Raw genomic sequence first — 17,578 nt, forward strand, 5'->3', positions numbered from 1 at the left:
CTGGTCCTGCAAACCCCAGCAACTTGCTTAGTTTAATACCACTACATGCACAGCACAGGACTTTCAGCATTAAGCCTCAAGATCCCATCTGGCTAGCAGGCCATGAAGCTACAGCAGACACTAGCTCACACCTACAGGGCTTTTATTGCAGTCAGCACCCTTTCATCTTCCTCTAGACAGCAAGGTTATTTCTGTTGTTTGCTTTTCCAAGAGTTGAAACCGCAGTTACTATCTGGCTCTAGCCTCCTTCCCACAGGGAAACACCATGTATGTTATTTTTTAAAAGTAATTCTTCTGCAGTACACAAACTTTTATTTCGAAGCTACAGAAAAAATAAAAGGAAAAAAAAAACTTTCAGATTACAGACTGTCTTGCATTTTTGGCCATATGGTATGTGTCTTAAGGTCCTGGCTGGCAGGGGCAACATAGTGGCATGGTACTTCATGGTGAACAGTGGCAAGAGGACAGAACTCCTAAAGACTGAAGGGTAATTCTTATGTCTGTAACAAGGTACAGCCCAAGCAGCTGAAGTACAAGCTTGCTCTCATTTTCTGCAACCCAGACAATAGAAGAGAGAGATGGCTTTTCTCAGCCAATTGGTGCCCTACATCAAAAACCTGCCTTCTAAAGGCTGGTGACTGATGGTCTCTCACAGTTGTGCCATTTACATTCTGGGGATGAGATCCAGCAGGTTCTACCAATAGAAAGGAGATGGATTTTCATTCAACTTTGGCCATGGATGAGAAGGACCAGATACCTTGACCCCATACCTCAAGCTTTGCTTAAAGCTCGCTGCCACCACCTGATTGATGCTGTTGCTCTAGAAAGAGCAGGGGTGTCTAAATCCCAGTCCCAGAGCACCAGGCTGAGCAGATTTTTGAAGCTAATGACCATGGTTTTATTTAGTCTTTGTAGGCTTATTATGAAATTGTCTGAGGGCCCCAGGACTCTCAGAGTCTCATGTTTGAAAGAACACTTCAGCCAGCTCTTTAATCTTTTCAATTTCAATCTCATTTAAGTATTTTGGCCACATTTTCATGCTTTAATGACTGGCTGATAGAAGGGAAAATAAAAGATTAAACAAAGGTTAGGAAAAGAGCTTAACTGTGGAAGAAATCTATCCATTAGGAGGGAGGGCAGAAATAGGATACGTGCCATGTTTTATGTACACAGGTCCCAGCCTCCCTGGTCCAGCCTGGTTCTACACTCCAGTGTCTCTCTCCCTTGTGTGTCTGGGCAATGACAAGCTGCAGTGTTGCCCACTAGCATGCTGTTTGCATCAGGCTCTGCTCCAGAAATCTCTCTGACTACTCAGGCTCAAATCCCCATACCCTGCCAGCACCTTCCCACATGTTCAACATCCTTAGGCAGGGCCATCCCTACCATCTTCCTCCTTTCTGATGTACATAGCTATCATCCAGCCATCACTGCCACAAGCCTAGCGTGATCGTTCTTGCTGACCTGGTTTAGATTTTTTTTTTATTGTTTCTAGGATATGCTTTGATGGATTATCCATTTTGAATTTTGCTGGCTGAGTCTCTCTCCCTCTCCTTTGTCAATTCTTCTCAGCCAGGCATCTCTTCACAAAAAAAGTCCATGGAGGGGTTGATCGGTGTATGCAGATGTATGGCTTCTCAGCACAAATGTCTTGGACTGTCAGGATTGGGGAAGGGGGCCAAGAAGGTGTATATAGAAATTCTGGCTAGGCTCCTGCAAAATGCTTTGGACATATTCCTTGAAAGCAAGGCTGGCTTCTTCATACTTTAAACAGTACTTGTGTTATAGGGCATCCCTAATTGACTCCAACATGTAAGATGAAGCTGGGCACCCTGCTGACAGGCCAGGCTGAAAGCTTACCTGTGGCCGGGGGTGTCCTGTGACCAGACACTGCAGGACCAGCGTGTCCCCCTCCCGAATCGTGTAAACACGCTCGCTGATGTTGTCCTCTTTCACCACGCACGCCTGCCCAGCATGGATGATTTGGGCCTGAGCAGGAGCTGCAGGGAGCAAAGAAGAGGTAAAGAGGGAAACAAGCAGCACCCCAGCCCCTTGACCCGCCACCCGTGGTGGCTGTTCCCCACCTCTTGAACCACAGAGGGGAAGAGTTAGACAGTGTTATGTATGAGACACAAACGTCTCAGGAAATGGAGCACTGGGTAATTTTCCCCGTCTCCTGAGGGGCTGGTATCAACTCTTACTTCAAGTCCTTTGGTGCTGTTGGGATTAGCAGCTCTAGGCACTGAACAGCATGTGGAGCTTCCCTAAGGCCTGCACAGGCTGAGGACCAAGGACTTCCTGATCTTACCTCTCCCAGAAACAAGCACACACAAGTGGTTAAAGCAGGGACCGGGCCAAATCACATCTGCTCTATGTCTAAAACAGGCCTGGCAGCTATGATTTACCATGCAGGGGGGCTTTCACAAACAGCACCTATGTCCCACTGTAGCCCTGACCAGCAGCAGGGAGAGAGAAGCTGCAGGAGAAGAGGATCAAATAAAGCAGCTCTGGAGGCCTGCACGAGCAGGACTTGGCTCCCTACTCCGAAAATGCCTGTGTGATCACCAAAGCGGCTGAGATGTATTGAAGGTGACTACGCAGCCCGATGAGACACCCGTGCTTGTTCGAGGGGAAAACTCCAGTCACACTTCAAGGAACAGAGAAACCCACAAATGTGTCTAAGAACCAGTACCTCACTGACAGTCCCCCTGGGATGCACTTCCCCGTCTTGCTACAACGCTTCCAGGTGACTCCAGAGCTGCAGCTCTAGTTCCCATTAGTGAAATACAATGCAAATGAACCAGCCACCGAGGAGGCGATCAAAGGCTTTAAAGCAAAGAGCCTTCGTGAGCCTTCTGAAACAAGCACTGCTTTTTCCACAACCTGTTAAAGCTGAGCTGAGCACCCACTTTTTCCTCAAGGTTAGCTGAACTTCAAGACTTTTTTTTTTTTTTTTTTTTTTTAAAGCACATTTTTGCGCTGCCACAGGCATGACCAAAAAGCTTTAAACCCACCCAGCTGGGAAATGAAAGTGCTCAAATTTATGCTGGTTTCATCCACCAGCAGCACAGACCGAGGGCAGGCTGGGCTTGGGCAGCAGAGAAAATCTGCCTTTGAGGTCAGCCTGTACAAACTGGTGTCACCTCATTGCACTGGCCCCTGAGCAGCAGGGACACAAGAATGACCCCAGGGCTAGTGGAGAGCACGATGCTCTCACTGCTGGGGTTTTCCAGCCTGCCACAACCACCCAGCACGCTGGCAGCAGCACTGCTCAGACAGCAAGTTACTCCTTTTTGCACCTCTTCCTTCCAGCTTATTGTCACTTTGTTGGCAAAATGATTTCAGCCCTTTGCTGCCCTAACTATGACTAAGTGAACACATTTGAACAATATGATGGCACAAACAGGGACAAATCCCTCAGCATTTTCCATCTGCAGAGCTCGTAGCAACATGTCTACCACCAGTTGGACACTGCAATACTGAAACCAACAGTCAAAGCTTCAGTGATACAACTGAGCAGGTGAGTGACCTTCCCTGCCTCTATGGCAGAAGATCCTTGTTAAAACAGAAGAAAGAATAAATCAGAAACCTGTATATGTGCAGGTATACATGTGCCTATGTATACACTTATTAAGTAATACTTATCAGGAAAAGACATCATGATTGCTTGTCAAGTGAACAATGGCAGAGGAGCGATCCAGATGCCCATGTAATCTTTGCCAATACACCTTAGTCCAAAAGATAGTCTCGTTATGCTGCTTCAGCCCTCAGATCAGTCCTCTGAAGATATGCCATAACCCACATGTACTGCAGAGAATCATTCACAATGCCACAACCCAGTCTGTGATGTTGTAGACTCCCTGCTATACGATTAAAGGAGACATCCTGTCCTTTTCTTATCCTGGAGCATATTCTCCCTGTAACCCGTGCTACCCATTTTTCAGTCGGGTCCTCACCCTGCAGCAGCAAAGCTCTTGAAATCTCTCTACACATTCTTGGGGCTGCATTTGCCGGCTGGTGGCTCTGTTCTCCCTTTGCAAACATGACCTTGCTGCAAAAAATAATTGCCAGCCACCCCATGGAGAATTAGAATATTTATCTGCAGCTCTAGCTCTCAGTTAAGCCTTAAGTCTTTCAAGTTGTATGCTTCTGCTTTTGGCCATCCCGCTGCCATACATTCACCTGTCTTCTGTAACCCTTGTCTGCCACCTGCCTAAAGGCATCCGTACATGGGGAATTTCCACAGCAAAACCATTAAGTACAGTGGTATGGGACAAGAGAGATTTTGTGCAACTATTTGGGTGCCAAAATGCTTTGCCACCATCATTGATGCCTGAATTTGATAGAAATAGTATTTAAAGTAAGCCTTATTCTGTAGTACAAAGCTTTATATGGTACTAGTTTATAGCAAAATGACAATGTTAGGAATAAGCCCAGCATCACAGTTTTGTTCTTCTCTCCCAAATCCCCTGTGGGTCCACTGGGCTGTCATGAAGCTCAGAAGCAAGGCTGTGTATGTTCCAGCTTTGTTTGTAGGTGCCTTAACTTGCTTGTGTTACCATCAGTAATACCTTCAGCTATATTTAGTGGAAAGGGACGTCACTTTAAGTGAATCCCCACTGTTTAAGCTGTAACATCTCTCTTGCAATCACAGCATCAGGTCCCCAGCAAGACCAACAATTGTTTTGACATGTTTTAAACCTCATATGAATCTAAATCTCTCAAAAGCGAGCCCAAAAAGCCTGGGGTTGTCTTGGAGAGAAAAACATTCAGAAAGATGCAATTGGAGGCTGAGAAAACTCATCTTTACCTACAATCTGATATTGGTAGAGGTGTGGGGGTGTAGCAAGGGATCAGCCCAGCTCTTGAGAGATTCCATTAAATCACAGGATGAGACTGGAAGGCTTCAGTTCTAAGCTCAACCTGCCACAGCATGCAGAGGCTGGGAAAGTCACCTCATTCCACATTAGAAATGGGCAGAGATCATGAGGATTAATTGCACTTTTAATGTGCTTGAACAGAAAGAATACATTATTGTTTGACATCATCCCAGGTCTCCTGGAGGATTTCAGGATGCAGACAGTTTGTGCATTGCCAGGACAACAGGATGGCAGGACCATGCCTCTCAGAGTCACCTGCTTCACACAAGGCCCTTGGGAGGAAAAAGAAAAGTCTGGAGCATGCGGCCAGGTGCTGGAGATGAAGCAGTAATCTCAGCCATTGTCAGTGGTGCTCCACAAGGAGTGAGCCTTGCACAGATACAGCCTGCCCTGCTAAGATCTGTGGAGCAGAACCACTCTCCTCAGGCTGGCAAACCCCAAAGCAGAGGGACAAGACCAACCTATGGAGACCTCTGGGGAGCAAGAAGGGCCAGGATGTTCCCTGCCCTTTTCCCCATCATTTCCACGGACAGATGCATCATCACTTCCATTCCACTTCCAGGTGAGAGAGCAATTTATGGAAGGCTCCCAGCACAGAGCACACCAGTGAAACTGAGCCAACCAATTATTTAGAGCCAGACACTTTGCCATGCAAAATTCAGGCTCTGAACCTGCACCATTAAGCCCTCCTCTGGAAAGGGCTGACTTGCAATGCATTTGGCATCTGCACAGAGATTTCCTACTATGCTTTCCACTTGATATATTTACACATTAAAACAAAAGGAAATTGGAATGGGTAAAATAATTTTATTCCCAATGCAATGTACTATACGATGTTATTATTACCATAATCTGGAAAGTTTATGACACTCCTGGTGCTTAGAGGTTGCTAATATCATTAAAAAGCAGAAAAGGAGAGTTTTTTTTTTTTTTTTTTTTTTTTTTTTTTTGAGAGAGAGAGAGAGAGAACTGAGTAATGTGGTTCACACATCTAGCCACTTCGTCTTTTTGAACCTGAGATCCCATCCCTGTGATGACAATGATGAGAACTCCTTCACAGAGAGGGTGGTGGGAGATGGATACTGCATTGCCAGGAGCCAAGTGAAAATCTATAGCTCAAGGAGGACAGAGTGAGATAGGGGCAGGAGATGGGGAGCAGAGAGAGAGACAAGCAGAGAGGGTTCCTTGGCTCTAACAATTTATTATATATCCCAAATATATGTTTATGCCTCCAGCCCATCAGTATGCAACTCAGAAGAAAACCTCTGAACACTCAGCAACACACAGCCCCCCAGGCACACCAGAGAGGCTGCCTGGTGCACCTGGTCCCCCTGCACACCCTCCCTCAGTCACAGCCAGCAGCCACCAGGACAGCCACTCACCCCTTTTACAGCACTGTATCAACTACACTGCCACATTTGCCACGTGTCCTGCATATAGCCTCAAGGATGAAGAGCATTCATCTCCAAAGCTGCTGGCCTAGGACCTGTGGTCATGCACACTGGGACACTGCATCCTCCCCCAGTGCTGCCCTCCTGCTAGGTGCAGAAAGCAAAGCTGTGCCTGAGCTCTGCCAGGTGATGCCCTCTCGCATGCCTGGTGTAATTTTAATGTCACACTCTTCTGCAAGTATGCTAGGCAAAAAAAGCCAGGCTCCTTCCCTACCCCTGTTCACATACTCCCTGGACTTATTATCCGTCAGCTACATAGGAGCATTCCAGGGGGCATTGATTGCTAACCTGCCACTGAAAACCCTCAAAAACCTGCTGGTCCCCTTCCCTCCCCTTTCCTGCCCTGATCAAGTGGCACATGAAGTATACCACTTCAAGGGAGTTCCTAGGCAGAAGAAAAATACGCTGCATTTGTGTGAGCAGATGTGGATGAATAAGAACTTCATCAGCGAAATCTGTGTGTGACTTTTGTTGCTGCACGGCCGCTCTCAGTAACAGCCTGCCCATGGGTGGCACTGCCCTATGGCACTGCTTGTTACAGATGCTGCAGTGCAAAGCACCCAGGGAGCATCTCGGGCTTTGAAGTCACTGCTTTAGGGTTTTATCCATCTTGTTCATACAATGTGCAACACTCTGCTTGAAGAGGAGGCGGAAACAAACATGAAGACCTTTGAGAAAGAGGTCGTGTCCCATTAGCAGGGCACAAATAAAGGGAAGAGACACGGGCAACAATCAGCAGGAGCAAGGTCTAGTAGGATGGGAAGGGTCTGCAGAGGCCGTGTCCTGACAGTCAGACAAAACATCCTGCTTATGCCTGCCCTGGGAAGGGATGGCAGCTGCCTCATTCTGTGGTCTGTCACAATTCAGCTGGTCTCATTGATTGCTCCACAGTGGATGAAGACCACAGGCCCTGCTGAAAATTTCAGCTAAACAAATTAACCAGGCCAGCTCCAGCCCACAATGCTGGGCATCATATCGATGGGCCCTTTGAAAAAGAAAACTCACTCCAGCTTGAGGCTGATTATGGAAATAATAATACACAATCAGTGTCCATTAACACTGTCAGGAGGGCTGCGGATCAATAATGTATTAATGGCTGAAGAAAGACCGCCCATACCTGCCGGCAGTTAAAACCAGAATGCTGGCAGAGGGAGAGGAGATGGCAGCAGACAGGTGTAAAGGAACTCAGACACCTGATGTCTTTGAGCAGCCTGCTCTGGGGTGCCCGTGCCACCAGCACTATCTGAACATGCTCCCTGGTTGCTTGGGGACCCCCTCTGCACCTCAACCCCCTCCAGACCCTCTCCCAGCTGAAGGTGCCCAGCACAGCCTAGCCTGCCTAGGGCTACTCCCACAGCAAAGAGGGAGGCTGGCAACACAAAAGCCCCCAGGGACAGCTGCAAGGATAACGCACGTCTGTGTTCCTAGGTTTCCTCCTGCTCCTCGCTCTGAGCCTTCCTTCACCTCTCCAGTGTTGCCTTCAGCGCACAGCCTCCCACCAGCCCAGGGCTTCTCTCCTGAAGCTCCTCCTGTTGACTCTTCCAACACGGCGTGCTGCCAGGGTGACGCTGCCATACCAAAAGGCTGTCCTAAAGCAAAAGCCTCCAGAAAGCCCTCCCGGCATGCTGACACTAAGATTACAGCTCCAAGCAACACAGATCACCACTGAGACTCTCTTGATCCCCATGTACCAGTGCTGCAGTCCAAACCACGTACACTCAAAAAAGGTCTGCTTGCTCGACTCTTGGCCTAAATTTTCAGCAGAGAACATATATATTTCAGCAGCAAAATGCCTGACTCTTCCTCATGATTAAAATACAAACATCAGTCCACCCACAACAGAAACACAGCCACTTCTGAGGTATGCAAAGTGACCATGCCTAACCCTACACAACACTTCACAGCACTCTTGAGCAAAAAGGGAAGAATATAATTTTTTGATGGGAAGCACACAGAAATCACAGATGAGGAAAACAATCACAGAGCATGAAACTTGGCCAAAACGATCTCTTTACATCTCTGGCTGATTGCATATCCAGAAACAGAGTTCCCTTTGCAAAGCTCAGCCAGATGATTTGCATGGTCTTAAAATAACTTTTTGCTTAATCAATGTCACTTCCTTGAAGCATCTCTGTAATTTGGTTTCTTTTAGAAAAATGCCAGCAACAAAATCACGTGAGATGTCATGAATAGCAGGTACACCCCCCAGTGACTGCAACAGCTGCTTCTGAGATCTTCATTTGATTTAAAACTGAAGAGGGTATTGTGTGCTTTGCTGAAGTATCAGAGCAACCAGATCATCACTAACTCCCCCATCCCCACCTCCAGTGCCTGCAGCAGCTCATCAGTTTTCCACAGTGTTCAAGAAACTTGCTTACACAGGTCCACCCAACTGCAGAGCAACACGCTGCAGAGCAAAATCAATCAGAAACGTTTTGTTTGATAGGTATCAAGTGATAGATGTTACACACACAACACTACCGTGGCATGAACTCTGCATCACTGCCTAACTCGTGCCTGAGGGGAATTTGTACAGATGACTTAACACCAGGTAGGTTGCCTCCAAACCATTTGGGGTTCCAGATACTGTGGCAGTCAGAGCCTGCACCTGAGTTATACTGTCCTGGGAGCATCCAGCTTTGGTTAGGAAATGAAAAAACAAGTGTGTCTCATGATGACCATAAAGGAGACTATATTTCCCAACCCACTTCCTACCATACCAGCTTCAAAGCCTGTGCTGTATCTCTAAATCTTGCTGCAAAACCCAATGAGCCACACTCAGGAGAGGTGATCCAGGCAGGCAGAGTGTTCAAAGCATCGCACTTAAAAAGCCATTTCTTGTCTGGTTGCTACTTAAAGTTCTTAAGAATTTCAGTGAAAACAAAACGAAAAAAGAAAAAAAAAAAGTCAGAAAAAAGAGGGCTGTGAGAAAAGAAACTCAGCTGGGCACAGCACTGACACTTCCTTATCCTGCCTGTGAGCTGCAGGAATGCTCCTGAGGGCAGACCAGCAGCAGGTTGAGCCTTGCTTGCCTATGGCAACTCCCACCAGCTCTCCAGTGCCCTCAGCAGATCCCCAGTTTTTCCATTGTCCTGCCACACTCTGAAGGGGCACAGGCACATACAGGCTTCTAGAAAGCTCACCAACCCTCCAGCCTGTCGTAAACAGCCCTCATGCCCTGAGCTTCCAGCACACCTCTCACCAGATCCTCTGTGCTCTGGGTGGTTTCTGAGCACCCAGCCAGCAGGAGAGCTGAGATCGGCTCGGATGGGCAGGAACCAGCTGTTCTTCACACATCTCACTTTCTGCTCTCTATTCTCACTCCTCTTTCCCAACACGAAGCATCCTCTGAAGCTTCACATCCCCACACAGCCATGAAAGTTGCCTTCCACAGAGATGCTGCAGCTTCCCAGCACAGCCAACAGGTGCCCAGGACCTGCAGCTAATAACCCTTGCAAGCAAATGGGCTTTGCTCAAATGGTCCCAAGGGTTTTTCCCCCCTCTCCTCTTTCCCCTGAATTCAAGATCAGCTCATACCCAAAGTCACCATTGATACTGCTTGCTCCATATCTTTTTCCTTCTTATGTTAAGTCGCTTTGGTACAACTGACTTTTCAACAGAGGTTCATGCACAGATGTATAAACCAACGTAGTTTGAAACTCAGCTGTTGTTTTATTGCTGGACCATTTAACACAGGAGATGAAAGGAGAGCACAACAAAGGCTTGTCATCCCTTCAAAAGGGAGAAATTATGTCAATTTGCTAATCATCTGTCAACTAGATTAGCGGCAAAGGTGCATGAACTCTAATCAATGAATAACTACAGGCTCCTTTTCATATCAAAAAGGAAAGAAAAAAAATAAGCATCAGGCAACAGTTGTGACTCCTGAATCAGAAAAATAAGGAGAGGCAGAGGAAGGAAGAGGTTTCAAACCCCGTTTCCTGGCTGGCAGGACACACAAGGGATGCTACACACTTATCTGGTGAAAAATGAGGCCTCCACTGAAGTTGCACACATGCGATAATCCACTTCTGAAAACACAGGAAAACAGAGACTGATGCAGGAACAATAGACAAGAAAGAACAAAAAGAGAAGCCCTGTGTAATCAGGGCACACTAACCCAGGCTGGGTAGGAATAGCAGGATTTCCATGAAAATCCATCTGATGCTGTTCAAAGCGCTAAACTTTGAGGCCCAGATTCTTCAGTGCTGAGGTAGAACCTGGGGTCTGGTGAATATCAGGCGGGCAGGCAGAGCAGAGCTGTCTGAGGGGGGGGCTTCTCACTATGTGGAGTGCCACAAGGGACCCTGCACACGCAGGGCTGCTGACCCCAGCAGGGGTGCGTGGCCGGGCAAGGCACCTTGGGCTGTGCCCCAGCAATCCTGCAGACTTCACCATCCGCATGACCAAAGCGGCTCCACCTCTGCCACAGGAACTTCTGCAGAGGCACAGAGCTTGGCACAGACCACAAAGCCCATCTGAGGAGCTGGGTAAATACTCAGGCACTGAATCTATGCTAAATCCTCACCTGTCACAGCTGAGCTGCTTCAAGGGCCCAATCTAGCCAGCTCAGAGGGAGCTGGGGACGTGAGGGCAATCACAGCGTGATGACAGCACAAACATTTACTCCATACAGCAGAGGAAAGATTCAACAAATGGCTGTGTTTACCCGCTAGTACACCCAGCCTCCACAGCAAGGGAAAGGTTATTTCAGCTGAGGAACAGAGCAGGGGCGGGGGGGAAATCACCGCAGGAGCGAGAGGGTGATAAGAGCAGCGGGAGAGAGACTGAAATAAAATTTCACTGAAAGCCTCTTTTGTTCTTGCCATAGCTAGAAAAAAGCTGGAAGTACAAATGCCGCTCTTAATTCAAGTATCTAAAAGTCCAGTTTTGCTACTGAAAAGTGGCGGGCAGCAAGGGCCTCTCTCTGAAGCTCTGTGCCCAGAGGTACCTGCCCCAGCCCACCAGCACCGAAGTCCACCTTGTGGGGATCAGGCAAGTGCAGCACAGACCCCAGCTCAGCCCTGGCAGAGATGCTGGGGACCCAGGGGACAGCCAGGACCTGGCACCCAGTCCCATACCTAATTCCAGTTTGGCACCTTGTAATGCCAAGGCCAATCTTTAGCCTCCATGGCTGCCTAATACAGCACTAAATCCACACTTGCAGGCAGAGGAGGAAGGAAACCTCTTGCAAAACTCAAAGAAGCTTATCTGAGAAAAAAATTATTTCCACTGGATTTCCTCCCATACCCCTTTTCACCAGCACCGGGAACTCAAGTCTGAAGACTACTGCCAGCAAGCAAAATCACCTAGGGAGGGAAAAGCAAATACAACAGCTCAACTCTATTCCAAAAGAAGAAAGCAAGCACAGGGGGGAAACACCAGCAAATTGTCAGCAAAGCTGAGGCAACTGAGGCTGCATGACACCCCTGGAAATTAAGCCAAATAACGTTTTATCTTGACAGCATCCCCTACATCCCTATAGTGCCTTTGGTGTGAAGAGTCCTAGAAAGTCGCTGGTTCTTTCCCTCTCGAGTACCAATAATTAGCATCCACAACCTGGCACACAAGCCAGCAATTCCCCCTGGTTCCGATAAGAGGAGCTGACATCTCTCTCACCCCAGCCACCTCCATTGTTTTATTCTCTTTGTTTATTGATCCTTTTATGCACATGATGCAAATTGACATTTAATAATTCAGCCGAGTTAATGGTGCTTAAATATTAAAAAGCTTTTCTCTTTTAATTAGCTGTAGCAAAATAGGCAACAAAGGAGTGCTAGATAGATGCCATTTAAAACACTCTTGTCCAAGTTCTTTGGCATTTTTCTAAGGATGGGAAGGAACAGTTTGGGGAAAAATTCATACAAATTTCTCACTCTTGCTAGGAAGGTAACTAATCCATAGCAGCTTTTCCAGAGGCTTTGATTCATAGAACAAATTTACCCTTGTCAGTTCTTCGTTTTCTCTGCCTTCTGCTGATAAAGACAGAGGGGAAGGGGAAGGAGGGGCAGAAGGTAGGAGAAAAATTCTTCCCTGCAAGAAGCACTGCTACTGGAGGCCAGCACTGTGGGTAACACAGTGTGGACATGGATGCAGAAGTGTTCAAATATGCCATTGCAAGACCTGCATACGGGTGAAATTGAGATAAATGAAAGAAGCACATACAGTGAATTGAAGAGATACAAACAGCATGGAAATCTAGCAATTATTCCTTGGGGCAAGAATAACTAACCCTGGAAATTCATGTAAGATTATACTGGAAGGAAAAAGAAAAAAGATTTCCAGATGTAGCAGGGTAAGGGAACATACATTTATTTCTCCTCTCTTTGCTATGCCAAGGGTTGAGAACGAGAGGAAAAATATATGATATCTTTAAACCTCAGTTTCATCTCATCTGCAGCCAATGGAAGTAATACATCTTAGTCACAATGTTGCTGGTGTACGGCATCACAACACAAACTGCTGGTATTATTTGGGGTGTTTTAAGTGTGCGTATCTCCCCTCTTAATTAGCTCTCATTTTAAGTACTGGATCTGTTTGAGTTTGGGATAATGATGTCCCACCTGACCCAGAGCAGAACCACAGTCACAATAATTAGATACAGTAACTGTCAATAACTTAGCTTAATTACAACCTATTTTCTTCCAATTTTAGCCTAGACAGAAGACGTCAAAAAATTTTATTTACATGCCACATTTGAAGAGCCTGTGCTCTTATATTATTCAGTTAATTCCAGACAAATAGAAAGACAGAAATACTAAATTCCTTATTCCTTACTGAGGACACTTAAAAAAAAAAAAAAAAAAAAAAAAAAGGAAAGGAAAAAACACACAACCTTAATTCAGGCCAATTAATGGATTGACTTGGAAACTCTCTGCAAATTCATTCTCCCAGCAAGGACTAAGTACTGTAATTCTGTAGAGGGCAAGCAGCATTTTTCACACACAACAGAGATCGAATCCCTAGTTAACGGGCAAAGTTGAGTTCGTCCTCAGCAGCAGCAGAGCTGCTACCTGCATTTCCACAAAACACTCTGAATCTGCAGGGCAGGAAACCAGAGGGTGTCTCCCACCTGCCATGGCACCAGGTAACTTCAGGACCGTGGTAGGGGGCTGCTCCCCCTGCCCAGAAGGGCCATGGTGTGCGACACAGCCCTCTGCACAGCCAGCATCACCCCCCACACACAGGAGAGGGCAGTGGTGCTTGTAGCAGAGCCAGCCCACGATGCTTTTATGTCAGATTTTAAGCTGGGGGAATTCTGATGCAGGAACTGCTCCTCGTTCTCCCCTCGCACCCAAGTGGTCACACTCGGGATATCCCCTGCTGTCAGCTTTGGTGGAACATGGGGGAACCCCTCCTCGCCCTCTGTCTGTCTCGCTGCACAGAGGGAGCATTTTTTGTCACGCCGCATCTGCCACAAGCTGAAATATTCTTGACACCACAGCAAACAGTTTGCACTGTTTCCCTTTAACAGATTATCCATCCACTCCTCTCCAGCTGTGCAGTACATCTGGCCACACTGCCTTTCCTAGGCAGGCACTCCTCAGCCCGCTATTCTGCTTATTGGTGCTCACAGGACTTGGAAGCGGTAGGGGAGATCCCTACCCACAAATGGGTAGGATCTCCAAAAGTGTTCAGAAACAGTAAAACACAAGTCTCTTCAGCACCTAGTTGTCTGTTTTAGCCTTTTGTAGTCTCTTTTCCACATGCGGGTGTTCTCAGTACAGACAGGGCACTCTCTGGATGTACCTGCGATTGCCAAACACAACACTGCAAGGCAGTTCCTGCGAAGGAGATGAGCTTTGGGCCACCTCTCCTCGACAGCGAGTGCCAGCTAGTGGTCTCGGGAGCATTCCCCGGCCTTTACAAAATGAGAGCAGCTCTGGCATTGCCACGTCCTGGCACACACCCAGCTGTGCCAGCTCAAAAGATTTATCTCTTTGAGGGGAGTAAGAACAAAAGAGCGAAGAAGGAAAATGGACTAGCAAAGAAGTTTGAAAGGGAAAAAATAAAATAAAAATCAAGCAACAACAAAAAAAAAGCACACCAATTACAGGCAAGGAGAGGTGAGGCAGGCTGATGTTGGCATGGCTGTTCCCTGGTGAGAGACTGATAGCAATGAACTTCGGAGCAGCAGTTCCACAATACAGGGCTATGAATTTATTACTCTGCATCTGTGCAGAGTCAAAAGATCATCTGAAACACCAGAGATTTGCAGAGGAAATTGGGGAAGCGCTAATGCACATGGGATGGTGTTTAAAATAATTTCTCAGCCGGCTGGCTGCACGGGGGGTAGGGACAGAGATTAATTCTCTGCCCGAGATCATGCATTTGTGCAAACATTGTTGAGCACTTGTACAACAGGGGATTCGGGGACGAATGCAGCCATGTCAAAGCAGCCAGGGTCTAGCTGACAGCCTTGCAAAGGAAGCAAGATGATCTTTGACACCGAGGAAATAAAGCTCTGAGAGACTGAAATGCTGACAGGCACCAGCCTCCAAGAGGAATTGTGTTTGAAGAGGAAAGCTCTTTAAAGATTTTTGCTCTCAAACTCTTTTCTGCAAGAGAAAGGGCTTTGGCCTACTTAGACAAGGCCGCAGCAGGCTAAGACCTCGGCATATTTTAAAATGACTTATCCTCAGCTTCATCAGATGTTCTCTTGACATTACTAAGAACTTTAGTTTTATTTAAAGCAGTCCTGGGCCTTTGGCTGACTATGGAATAACACAGAGCAACCCACCTCATGAAGAACAAAGCAGTCCCCTGGTTTCCAAGGGTGATGGGAGGAAAGCAAATTCCCAAAGAGAACAAGGTCTCAGACCAGCCTCCTTTCTTCAAGTCCTCAACCATCCCAGCCTGCAGCCTCCCGTCTTTGGACAAATTAACACAAAATTAGACAATGGGCTTCCCATTGAAAAAAAAAAAAGAAAGAAAGAAGGAAAACTGAGGAGGTAAAAGAGTTCCTCTTGCACAGGCCAACAAGCATCCTAAAATATGTGGAATTTCAATTGTCAGTCATGCTTTCCCTGTTGCTACCTGCCAAAGACAGGTGCAGGGAGCCAGCTCACATATCTGGGGAGCTTCTGGTTAAACACAGAGGGATTTCACTTGCAACAGCAGAAATGATCCAAACCGCCAGTCACCACTGAGCACTGATTGCAAATGGCTCTCCAGGACTCTGTTAACCACAAAGTTATTCAGTGAAACTCCCCCAGCTTCACCCAGGAGATATGGCATCATGTATTTTACGCTCAGTTAGATGGACCTAATGCTCTTCAGTTTGTGGCCTTCATCCTCTACTTCTCGGCTCGACTACTGCACAAAGGAAGATGGAAAGAGTAGGAGAGAAACCCAGAAACTGAGAAGAGTGAGCGCTAGTCAGTAACCGACTTGACGTGAGACCTTGGGCAAGCACGTTCTCTTCTTGGTACACCTTTGTCTCCCCATGTGTCATTTGACTAATTATACCACCTTGTCATGTAGGGTATATTTAAAGCTTGTTTATACAACATTTTGAAGATGCAAAGCACAATATAAGTGCTAAGTATTATTGTGGCTATTACCTTCTTCACAGGGGGGTTATGAAGCTTCATAATTAATGTTTGTAAAACAATCCTCTGTCATCGGTTGGAACGTGTTACAGAAGTGCAGAGGATTAATATCATCAGTAATCTGATGTGCATTTTACAGTTCTGTGCAATACTTAATAAAATGTAATTTAAAACAAATCTAAGTTGATACCAGTAGGAAGGATTATGAGGTGGGGCTAGACGTATGTGGGGACAACCTGCCCTCCATTAATTAAGACCAACACCATCAGTCTCCAAGACAGTGCCAAGTGTCTTTTTGCTCCTTGCAATAGCTGTGCATTAACCTTAAAGCTGATCTTGGGTCACTAGAACTCTCGAGCACCCTAAGAAGTCTCACGCTGCAAGTAGTAACACCAAACATGGCTGAAGCAGCACGGCTCTAAGCCCCTCAACCCTTTAAACAACAATTGGTACATGGGGAATTGAATGGACTGAGAATAAATAAGTGAATATATGTTAAAGGATTCCACAAGCAGGTAGGGACAGAGGAGGAGGAAGCTGGCAATCCACCCATGGGACCCCAGTCCCATACATGTCAAGTCCCTGGTCTCCAGCAGCTAAGCCTGAAGGAGCACAGAGATATTACTCCTTTGACTGTGTAGGATTCAAGTCCCCCAGTGCACAAGTAGCTACCAGTCCTACAAACCAATGACCAGTGGCTCAATGGCTCTGTAGAATAAATACCAACAACATTACATTTCTTCAGTGTGATGATTAAGTCGACTGCATCTCACAGCAGCCCAAATTGTCTCTTGGTTGCTTGTGCTCCCAATTTCCCATGGGTTCAACTATGCCTCTTCCTTTCCTGTAAATTCTTGAGGGCACACTCCTGCTTTGTCTTTTTCCAGCGTTGATCACAATAGCCCAAGATGGAATCACTTAAAGGCTGCCTTCAAGCAACTCTTAAGTTATAAAACTAACAGCAATGACTAAAAGATACAGAAGGCCAAAAACTGTCATTTCCTTTCCTGCCCAGGCCCAGACTGCATACGGCCTCCAGGGACTGAGATAAGGACCCTATGATCTCAAGGCCTAAAGCTCAAATAGCTCCCAGGCCAATAGCCATCAAGTCTACCACTATCTACCAGGAAATGATTATGGGCCTACGTACTGCAAGTTGAAGAATATGGCATCAATCATAACAGGACAGAGGATGCTTCATTTAAAGACAGTCTGAGTAGGGGAGCTAAAGGCTGAATGAGAAACTGTTACCTCTTAAACAAAGAAGTGAGGGATAAGGAGAGTAAGCAAAGAATTGAGGGATAAGGAGAGAAAGCTTACCCAAGAACTAGGATGGAAAGCATCAAACGTGATAATAACAAAGCATCTGCAATGACCGGCCCCCAAACAGCAATGTATGTTCTGCAGCACTGGAGCCTATCCAGCTTTCTGCTAAATCCCAGAAACGCAGCTGCAGAAGTTATCGGCAGTGCCTTGGATATCCAAGATTTCTTGGATAACAATTACCACCAGAGAAGGAAAATGGCTAGCAGTTGCTTTAACTGCTTGAGCAACATCTTTCTCTCCATCACAGCAGATGCACAGAGAGTCAATACCATATATCTCCTGTACCTGCACTGAAGAAAAACATCCTCCAAATTCTTTATGTGACTGAGTTCCCACCTCGTATCCCCTGGTACCAGGTGGTAGAGGCACAAGC

At 46.7% G+C, this 17,578-nt stretch overlaps 1 protein-coding gene across 2 annotated transcripts in view; it reads right to left on the reverse strand.

The window, feature by feature from the left end:
• The window catches only part of MDGA1 (MAM domain containing glycosylphosphatidylinositol anchor 1), a 141,033-nt gene that overhangs the window by 93,326 nt on the left and 30,129 nt on the right, over positions 1-17,578 (reverse strand). For both annotated transcript variants that reach the window (XM_035321656.1, XM_035321657.1), the window contains exon 2: positions 1,858-1,997. In XM_035321656.1, the coding sequence (XP_035177547.1) occupies positions 1,858-1,997 (140 nt within the window). The remainder of the gene's footprint in view (positions 1-1,857; positions 1,998-17,578) is intronic.

The sequence above is a fragment of the Oxyura jamaicensis genome, chromosome 3 (assembly GCF_011077185.1).
Source record: "Oxyura jamaicensis isolate SHBP4307 breed ruddy duck chromosome 3, BPBGC_Ojam_1.0, whole genome shotgun sequence".
NCBI classification, from domain to species: domain Eukaryota; kingdom Metazoa; phylum Chordata; class Aves; order Anseriformes; family Anatidae; genus Oxyura; species Oxyura jamaicensis.